The following is a 10324-nucleotide window of genomic DNA, read 5'->3' as shown; positions in this document are numbered from 1 at the left end:
GGCTGGTATTTTGATGCCAGGTATGTGTATGGGCGTTGCACTTTTATTCTTCTTGTTTGTCTGCATGCAGAGCGCCGATTTCACAATAAACACCTGTCTAGAAGCCCTGGCACTTGTGCCCCAACAGCAGCAGCAGCTCTGCACCTCCAGCTGGGCTCGCCCGCTCCCTTCGCAGCAAGGTGGGCCAACGCGAGCAGCTCCCGCGGAGCGAGCCGCTGCCTGCCCCCGCCCCCTTGTGCAAATGCAGCGCTCCTAATTGGTTCGGCTTGTGGCACGGGCGGGGCTCGGGGCGCCAGACGCGATATAAGGGAGCGAGCGAACAATGCGCCTCGATCCCGACTGGGTCGCTTTGGGGGGGGGCGGGGAAGCGGGAAAAGCCGCGATTTCGGGAGCGGAGTGGGCGAGCGAGCGCAGAAAGGCTAAGCTACCAAACCAGGCGGCGGCACCGCCTTCTTAGTGAAAGAGCCCGGAGCTTGCACTTTTCCAGGCGGAGGAGCGCGCCCGCCCGCCCGCGCGCTGTGCTCAGGTGAGCTCCGGTCGCAGGTGGGACGCGGACAAGCCATGGAGCTCGACCCGCCTCAACTGCCTCAGGCGCCGCCGGCGCCGCCCTACTTCTACGACCACCACGAGTCGCCCGGCGACGACTTCCACCGCTCGAGCGCGCCCAGCGAGGACATCTGGAAAAAGTTCGAGCTGCTGCCCAGTCCGCCGGCCTCGCCGCTGGCGCCGGGCCCCGCCGAGGACGCGGCCGCCGACTACCTGCTGGAGCCCGGCCGGCTGCTGGGCAACCTGAGCGCCTTCGTCCTCCGCGACTGCATGTGGAGCGGCTTCTCGGCCCGCGAGCGCCTGGAGAAAGCCATGGGCGAGAAGCTGACCGCCAAGCCGCTCGCCCAGGGCCCGCCAGCCGCCGCCGCCGCCCCCACCGCCGCCCAAGCGCCGCACGACGCCGCGCTAGGCGGGCTGTGCGTGGCCCCCGGCGCCGTCTTCGCCTGGCCCGCCGACTGCAAGCTCCCGCCCTCCTCCGGCTCCGAGAGCCAAAGCGAATCGGGTAAGGCTGCCTCCGGGCCGGGGAGCGGGGCGGCGGACCGCACGGCACCCCCCAGGGGCACCCGGTCCTGGGCGCCGAAAGTTTCTCTCCCGGGACAAAAGGCTCCTCTCGCTCTTAATTTCCCGTGGCGCCCCTTGGACTGCGCCCCCTGTCTTCCCAGGTCTCCGTGCAGAATTCTGCAGTCCCCTTGGAGGGATCTTTTATTGCAAAATCCTCCGAGCTCTTGTATTTACTCTCCCCCCCCCCCGGCCCACTTCTTCACCAGAGGTTCTACTTTCAGGGGGAAGTGTGCATCGCCGTCCCGGCCCAGCTTCCCAAGGCTGCTGCTGGGACTTGCATAACGTGGTGAGCCCAACCCATCTGTCTTGCTTCCTCCTCCAACCTCTCCCAATTTAGCACCCTTTAGCACAGCCGGCGGGGGAGGGGGGTGCCTGCCACAGGACCGAAAAGAGAAGAAAAGGCGCCACTTGCACAACTCCCTCCACCACTCCAGGAGGTTGGGTGGGGGGACCCAAGATAGAGAGCATTTCTTTGAGAGGTTGCATTTCAGCAGAACGGGCTTCTCCAGAGTTTCCTGGTTCAGGTTGTAAACGCTGCCTATAAACCTGTGTTTATTGAAAAAGTTTGGCTTGGTTGGTGTTGCAGTCTGCTTATGCTTGTGGATTTTGGAGGGTTGCCACAGTGGACCTGTGATGGACAAAGGCTCTGGAAGGATTTGACCTGGGAAATACAAGAATTGTCTTGCAAACCCCCCTCCTCCCACAAAATGTTGAATGCAGTCTCAGGTCAGCTTCTGCAGCCAAGGGGAACCAGCCATATTATGCATGTTATAAAAGTTTTGTTGCGTAAGTGCCCACATCTATGCTTATAAGTGCATCAGTGGACATGTAACCACTACTTTGCTGAGTTTGCTAACCTAGATCAGTCCAAAACAGCATCTCCACTGGCTGGTGGGAGTTGTAGTCCAAAACATCTGGAGGGCACAAGGTTGGGGAAGCAAAGTCATTCCCATTTGATTATTGGCACAAGAGTTGCTGTTCAGCTACCCTCTGATGGAGGCATGCAGGGGCAGTGTGTGTGTGAATGGGATCACAGATCATAAAGACCACCTTTCCGTCTTTGAAGTGCTCTAGGATGTAGGAACATTGGGGCACATAATCATAGAGTTGGGAGGGATCTAAAGAGTCATCTAGACCAACCCCTTGCAATGCAGGAATCGACATCAATGGGGAAGAACTGTAATTCTTTGGTAGAGCATCACCTTTGTGTGGAGAAGGTTTGAAATTCGATCTCTGGCATCTCCAAGTAGAACTGAGACTCTTCCTTTCAAATCCTAGTAAGCTGTTGCAAGTCAGTATAGAATCTAGACAATACTAACTTGGTACAGCATAAGGTAGCTTCCTATGCAGGATTGAACTACTCACAGCTAGAAGCCTGCCTCTGTCTTTTCAAGTCTCTAAGGAAGGAAATTTCACAACCTCTTCCTTCTCCCCCAGCCCAATTTGTTTGGCTAATCTGATCTTGAGACTTTTAAATCTTAAGTTTTTAAAATGCTTTCATTCTGTTTTGATTGATGTACCTTGCTTGCACATCCAGTCCTCATTTGTAGGCAAACCACAGAATAATACCAGGGGTTTCTGTACACACCAACATATTTAGGGGGCAATCTTCTTTGTGAGCCTCTAGCAATCTTTGCCAACTTGGTCGCCCCCCCCCCCTCGGCAAACTCTCACCTGCTTCAGGTTGTTTGGACTGCAACTCCTAACAGCCCCAACTAGAACACCACATGAATATTGTGTTCAGGGTTAACATTGCTATAAATAAACTTGTGGCATGTGTTATCCCTTGAAAAACTGACATAGCCTTGAAATGGGCACACTTTCTAATACTCTGGCCTTGTTGTTAATCCTTGTAGGGCTGAGTCACTGGGTAAGCAGTGACTGCTTATATGACTCACTACAGAGCTTGAATAAGGCTTGGGTTGAGAAACAAATTGGGTATAAGATTTAATTACATTAGGAGAAGCAGGCCTTAATCTCAATTAGCAGAAGGGGCGGGGAATGTTATTGATTTATTTAATTGTGCTTGCCCTTGCTGACCTGGACTTTTCACCCCCATCAGCATCTAGGCTCCTCCTTCAGATGCTGTTTTTTTTCCAGCCAGTCACATGATTCCTGGGACAAAAAGCAACAGATGCAAGTGTTTGTGTGTGTGCACTCTCAATGGCTCACTATGCCAATGAGAGACGGAGGGTAGGTAACAGCAGTGTTTCAAGCACTGCTATTGGCTGATTGCCAGGATGCTTGGAGAAGGTTGTTCTCACTGAGTCACATTTTTTTATTAATGGGAAAGTGCTGATTGTTTGCCCAATGCAAGTTTTAGAAGGAGAGCACTTAAAAATGCAAAGCAAGTGGGGGGAAGGCAAAGTGGGGGCATAGCTGGCCTGTGTTCTTTATTTATAAATTAATGGAGGCAGAAACAAGGCTTAAACAATGCAATTGGGGGCACCAGATAGTGTGCACTGTGGATGAGAACTTATGTGGAGGGCTGGGAGGGTGTGGGGCACAAGCCCTGCTGAAACTGAGCTTGCTGCAGGAGACCTTTCCCTGACCATAGAATTAAGCAGTGCCCACTGTATGCTCTGCTGCTACCATTGTCTGGCTGTGATTCTCCATTTGCCATGGGCTTTAATGGCTTGGAACCTCTGGCACAGAGATGGGGTAAAATAACACTGCTGACTTCCGCTATGCCATTCTTCCCCAGCCTTGTGCTCTCAAGGTCTTTTGGACTACAACTCCCATCAGTGCAGGCATGCCAACTCTAGGGGGCCAAGGTGTCTCATTATTGGTTGGAAGGAGGCCAGTTGCACACCTCAGCTTCAGTGGCTGGCTTCTGCAGACGACAACGTTGCATGTGTGACATCACACAAGCACAATGCGCATCTGCACCCTCAATCTTGGATGTGGGTGGGTGGGTGGGTGTGCAACTTGCCGCTTCTGCATCAGTGCTGGCCATCATGAGCTGACTTGATAGAAGCAATGAATTCCTTCCACCCATGTTTCTGAAGAGTATTAAAAATTTTGCACCATACCCCATTTGTGACATGAGGTGGTTTTCTTCTGCATATGATGGTGCTTAAGCTTTTGAAAAAGGAGGACAAGAGTATCTTGCACTCTCCTGGGGGCCTCATGGTAGCGAGCTGTCACAGAAGCTTGTAAGAATGGTTTTTAGACATTTGTCCCACAGAAAACTGTCTATGTGCCTTGTTTCCTGAAAGCAAGCAAGAGGACCCTTAGTAGGTGACATGTGAAATGCTGGAGACATGCTTTGAATGACTCCAACTTTTAAGTAGGCACGACACCACCTTCTGTGTAACTTGAAATCATTTTCATTGTGTATTTCTGTGAAAAATGTGCCTCCTGTAGTTTTCTCCACAAGGGCTCTTGGTCAGTTTCTAGGAAACATTGTCTATGTGCAACCTGTCACAGGCTGTCTTAGGCATACAAGTTCCATTGTCCTCAGCAGAACTTAATTCCAGCCAACACAGATAGGGAGAAGCTTTCCTCTGAAAGCTGTTGCTGCAGTAAACCAGATGGCTGATTTCTTGCTCATGCAGACTAGCGGGACTTTGTGAGTTCAGAACCGATCTCTTTGTTTTCTACTGTGATAACCTTTCCCCTTAAACTTCTTTCTTTAAAAAACTCTGACCACTTTGTCTGAAGGCTGTATAACTTGAATCTTTTGAAAGTCACTCAAGCCTTCTGTGCAAAGGCCTTTAAAGGACCTTCTCTTCCCACCCTCTTCCTGTATACTGGATGGGGAGGTGCCGTGCATCTCTGGCTAAATGGGGAGGGCTGCCCACTGTGTGTGTTGGGGAGGTTGTTTGTGCAAGGGAATGGAATCCTTTGAACAGGATTTACTACTTCTGAAAAGTAGCAAATCCCTCCTGAAGTGTGAAGCTGTAGGGGCAAAGGCCATCTCTCCCCATTCCCTGCTTCATTTACAATTCCAATGGGCAATGAAAGAGCCTTGGGGGGTGGAGGGTGGGGGAGAGATAGAGCTTTAGCAGTAAACTTTGTTCCAGGCCAATGGTGACTATTGCCCCCAGTCTTTTTAATTGGGGATGGGGAGCATAGGAATGCCTTGATGATGGCCTGGCCTTTTGTCCCTTACAACTGCCTTTGGGAAAGCCACCCCCTCCCCTCCAGGGACACAAAGACAAAAAACCTCCATTCCATTGCAATTGTTAACAGACCCTTGGGGACAGAAATGTTCATCCCTCCCCAGAATTGAAGCTCCCAAACCACAGGATTCCTGCAGGAATTACATTTGCTCAGGACTTTGCAATAGCACCAAGTCAGACTGCTTGAGAGAAGGTAGATCAGACTGCTCATCCTTTGGTAAATGCTAAAGGCAAAGAATCTAGTCTTTGCTCTCAATATAAAGCAGCTTACAGGGTGAGATTTGAATCTGGAACCATGCCCAACACTTTATGGAGTGGTCAATAAGTACATTAGGATGCTCTAGTAGTAGATTGGGAAGGACTTTTCAGTTTGCCTTTTAAAAAAGAAATGAAAACCTTCTGGTTGGCCATGAGCTAATGACTTATCTTTCATCTTGGGTGATCTTCATATGAAAATGAGCACTACTTGGTGGATTTTGATGTGGTGTTTGGAGCTCTGTTTACCAGTTTCTGAGTTGTGTAGCTTCAACGTTAATTTAAAAGCATACTTATTCTGCTCTTTAGGCAAAAAGATAAATGAAAACAAGGAGGGGAAAAGAAAACAAGTGAACTTGATAATCAGTTCTTAAAGCTAGTTTTCATCTCTATATATGGCTTATGAGGTGCAGAAGGAACCTGGCTCAGCAGGTGCATCTTAAATGAGCCCTTTGCCCTGCACGTCACCCCCTGGCTTGTGCATCTTCCTAGTCCTTTCCTATTTCAGCCTCTGCTGTATGTGGTAGCTTCAGGAACCGAAAGAGATGAAGAGACCCACTGTCCCCAGTTGGCCTCAGTGCTCAGTAGTAAGACATCAGTAGACGGGCTCTTTGCTGATGCTGCAGAAACAGATTTCATAGCATCCCTGGAGTCAGGGATTAAAAGAAAGGTGGGGCTTTGCCTTGCCCTTTTGTTTTCAGTCCCCTCACCCACCCACCGTGTCCACAACATTTGGTGCAGGTCCCCATCTCTTCTTCATCATTCTCCACTGATATTTGAACAACCTTTGTCACCACCCTGTGTGTGTGCATGTGCAAGTTCTCCATTTGGGATTCAGGAAGGAGGAAAAGTAGAGAGGCTTCAGTAGAAATCTTTAGGAAGCCTTTGATAGCTCAGGTCTGGGAAGGTGATGACTTGCCCCAAATGTGCTGCTCCTTCTGTGATGCAGCTGATGTTGGTTACTGCTTCCCAGATTCTTACTTAAAATGGAGCTGCATGGTTTTATGCTCCTGAACACCTGCTCCCCTCAAAATGCTTGAACATCTTGCAATGGCATAGAAAGATTGGTTCCTTTGTTAGACACCTCATGCAGTTCTGTTTAGAATAAGGAACTGGGAATCTGTCCCAGACCCTTTGAGGAATCCAGTTCCACTTGATGTACAGAGCTGGCTTTGAAGCAAAGCAGGTGGGTCTAGTCAGTGAGGCTGCCTTGTAACCTCAGTACAGCTTGAATGTATGTATGCTGCCTTGATTTTTGTGGGGTGATAAAAAAGTGGGCTATAGTTCCCATCATCCCTGTCCATTGGCCAAGCTGGCTGAGGCTGATGGAAGATGTGGTACAAAACATCTGGGGGGGCACCTGGTTGGCTGCATGAAACCCACCCTTGTGTGTTACTGTCTGAAACAGCCTGTGGTGTTTGCCAAGGTTTAATGGCTTGTTCCCTCTTGTTTGTACACAGAAGGGGAAGAAATTGATGTGGTGACGGTTGAGAAGAGGCAGTCGCTGGGTGTGAGGAAGCCGGTCACCATCACTGTGCGGGCTGACCCCTTGGACCCTTGCATGAAACGTTTCCACATATCCATCCACCAGCAGCAGCACAATTACGCAGCCCGCTCACCACCCGAGGCTTGTTCCTGCACGACTGCCTTGGAGAAAAGCAGTCAAGAGGAAGAGGAGGAGGAGGAGGAGGATGGTGGTGCACAGTCCCTGAGGCAAGTGGCAGAGCCTTCCTCTCTTGAACCTTTCCTCCTGAAATCCGGAAGCGCTCCCAGTTCGGACAGTGAAGACGTGACCAAGCGGAAAAACCACAACTACTTGGAGCGCAAGCGGCGCAATGACCTCCGCTCGCGTTTCCTGGCGCTGAGGGACCAGGTCCCTGGTCTCGCCACCTGCCCCAAAACCCCCAAAGTGGTGGTATTGAGCAAAGCTTCAGAGTATCTGCAGTCACTACTCAAAGCAGAGCAGCAGATGGTTGCTGAGAAGAAGCTGCTAAAATTGCATCAGCTTCAGCTGTTGAAACGGATTTCGTACCTCAAGAGTGCGCATTAGCTGCCAGGAACTCCAAACTGCTTGCCAGCTTGATCTCTGCACTTTTTTTGTGGGGAGGGGGGACCAAACAAAAACAAATTGGTTTGTTGACTTGCAGATCCCAGAATGCAATGCAGCTGGTGCACACAAATGGGGGCTTGCATTCCATACACTATTTTCCACCCTGGTCTTCTCTCTTAGCCAGTTATGGGTGCTGGAGAATCTCCTAAGTTGTGCAGGAGTGATGATGATCAGGGCAGTGGGGTTGAGTGGGGTTTAGCTACTCAGACTTCAGCTTCTACAGCAAAATGCTGACTTCTTCACAGGCTGAATGAACCTCCATTCTAGTTGGGATCAACAGAAGCCTGAGTGCTTCTCTGGAAAAGCATCTTGTGGAATACTTCACAATACTTTCTGACAGTGGGGCCTGAGTCAACATTTCTAAAGCTGGGGCAAAGATGGACCCTTCAGAGGCTTCTTCTGTTTCCCCCAGTCAAAGTTGGATTGTAAACACTGGCTATGGATAGTTCTACATACCCTCTTTTCTCCCCAGGCTCTGCTTCTTGCCACTGGCATTTAAGAAGACAGATATCTTGTGCAATTTGTTTCTTTTTTTATAATGGTCCTACGCAATAGACTTTTTCCCACCCCCAAGCACACTCCCCCGCCCTATTTTCCAATGTTGTTTAGATTGACAGCTCTCTTCCCTTCTTGGAATTTATTATGGGTGAATTTTTAAATGTCGCCACCTCTGATGTCCTGGCTAGGGCTTATGGGAGTTGTAGTCCCAAACATCTGGAGGTTACCAGGTGGAGAATGTCACATTATGTGAAGTTATTTCACAGCTGACACTTGAAGACAGCTTAAATCTGGCTATTGCTTGAGATCTACAGCTAGATAACCCCTCAGGCTAAGATCAGTGCCTTTCACACTTGAGGTGGAAAAAAATATTGGGCAGATCTACACCATACACTTAAAGCACATGACTTTCCTCACCCAATCCCCAAAGAATCCTGGCATCTGTAGTTTCTCACAGAGCCAGAATTCCCAGCACCCTCAACAAACTAAAGTTCCCTTGATTCTTTGGGTGAAAAGACGTGCTTTAAAATGTATGGTTTGATTCTGCCCTTAATGGCATCAGCATAATAGACCCCAAAGTGGATTGATTTCAATGGGATTAATTCAGGTGAACTTCTAATCAGTTGTGTCCAGTGATGAGACCTGACTGCTGTCTTGCTGTGTCAACCTTGAATCTGCCCCTCGGGGTTAATTCCTCTTTCTGAGATGGAGGGGTGCAGAACCTTCTCTCAAGAACTGTTAGAGGCTTTATGTGTGCATTTAAGACATTCTCCCCCCTCCCGCCCACAACTGTTCCTTCACTGGAAATGCACTGAGATCACCTTGGATTTCATTTACCTCATACTTATTTTTCCACTTGGGCAATGCAGCTTCTTGTCTTTGGTTTTGTATATCCTAGAATCCATTGTTGTGACTGCCTGATTCTTTATACTGGATGGCTTTTTTTAAGATATACTATTTTTATACTTTTTTTAGAAATTATTTTGTAAAATACTTGTTATTTCTTTCCTCCCAGCTTTTCAAAGATAAAACGGTGGGTAGAGGGCTCTCAGTACTGCTTTTGTAGATGAGATCGTTCAAACTGAGATTCAGCAGGAAAAAAATACTTCTGTTTCGACTAGAAAATGATTTCCTATGTCAGGGGTCTGGTCCCAAGTTTCAGTCACCAATAATAAGACTATTAGACATCTTAAGGGTGTTTTGGTAGAGAGGGTGAGTAAGGGAGTCCCTAGATGGGAACATTGTAATTTCAACTGCCCCCTATAGAGAAGTTTTCTACTGAAGGTGTCCTACTGATTCTTAAGACTAAGAGAAGCCTTTCCCCCTCCACCTTCCCTTTTTCTGGAAATAAAAGGGCTGCATGAATATATTTTGGGGAAAATGTGCAGTGTGGTGTTAATTGATGTTTACTCACAGCTAGGTTCCACTGTGTCGCCCCCAGGAAAAGGGAGCACCTCAGTCCCATGCATAAAGAGAAAGAAAGCAATGATAATGTGGTGTTGTGTTTTTTGCTCTGGTTTTGCCAGGTCCTTAACAGCTTTTGTTGAGCTGGCTGGGGCTACCCCCCTCTCCCTCCTTCCCTTTTATGCAGATCCCTCCCACCCATCCTCCTTTGTCTCTTGGGTAGGGAGAGGCCAGAGCTGGAGGTGATGGATGACCCTTTATCTTGGCTTGCACACAGTTTGGTGGGCGCAGACTGGTCTCCCACAATGCATTGGGGACTCCTTCAGGCGTTCTTTGACTGGCCCGCTGGAGCCTCAACGCTGGGTGGTCAGACTTAGCACTTTCTTTGTTACCTCGCACTTCTTAAATAAACGGAATCTCAAAAAGGACAGGCTGAGTCTGCTTTCCCCCCCTCCCTTTTTGAGCCAAGGGATATATGCGGGACCCTTATCTGCAAAGATAAATCAGTTTTCGTGTTTGTAATTTAGTTGAATGCATGTTTGTTTAGTTATGTAGAGGAGGGGAAGAGGAGAAAGTTTGGACAATATCCTGGAAAAAGAGAACCAGGGGAGCATGGTTCTAGCATGTGATCCGAAGGAAGAGCATGGGAAACGGAGAAGAAGTAGGAGAGCTGTCATAGCCCACAGCTGAATCAACCCATCCACATGCAGCTAATAAGAGAGGGTGTAGGCAGGAATTATTTCTGTGCTGCTCTTGATGTGTGGTGATTCTTTTATGTTTATATAGGACCTGGGGGGATTTTACAGTATTCTATAGGCTTATGATG

At 48.9% G+C, this 10324-nt stretch overlaps 1 protein-coding gene across 1 annotated transcript; it reads left to right on the top strand.

Moving 5' to 3' along the window:
• The first annotated feature begins 348 nt into the window (after nt 1–348).
• On the top strand, nt 349–9926 carry MYCL (MYCL proto-oncogene, bHLH transcription factor). Its single transcript, XM_081922891.1, has 2 exons — nt 349–1048; nt 6947–9926. Exons 1-2 carry the CDS (start codon nt 562–564, stop codon nt 7534–7536), a joined length of 1077 nt encoding a protein of 358 aa, XP_081779017.1. The 5' UTR covers nt 349–561; the 3' UTR covers nt 7537–9926.
• Nucleotides 9927–10324: the final 398 nt, after the last annotated feature.

Source organism: Podarcis melisellensis (assembly GCF_964234715.1).
Source record: "Podarcis melisellensis genome assembly, chromosome: 8".
In the NCBI taxonomy this organism is placed as follows: domain Eukaryota; kingdom Metazoa; phylum Chordata; class Lepidosauria; order Squamata; family Lacertidae; genus Podarcis; species Podarcis melisellensis.
Note: the sequence above shows the minus strand (reverse complement) of the source record. Positions and strands in the feature narration are given on the sequence as shown.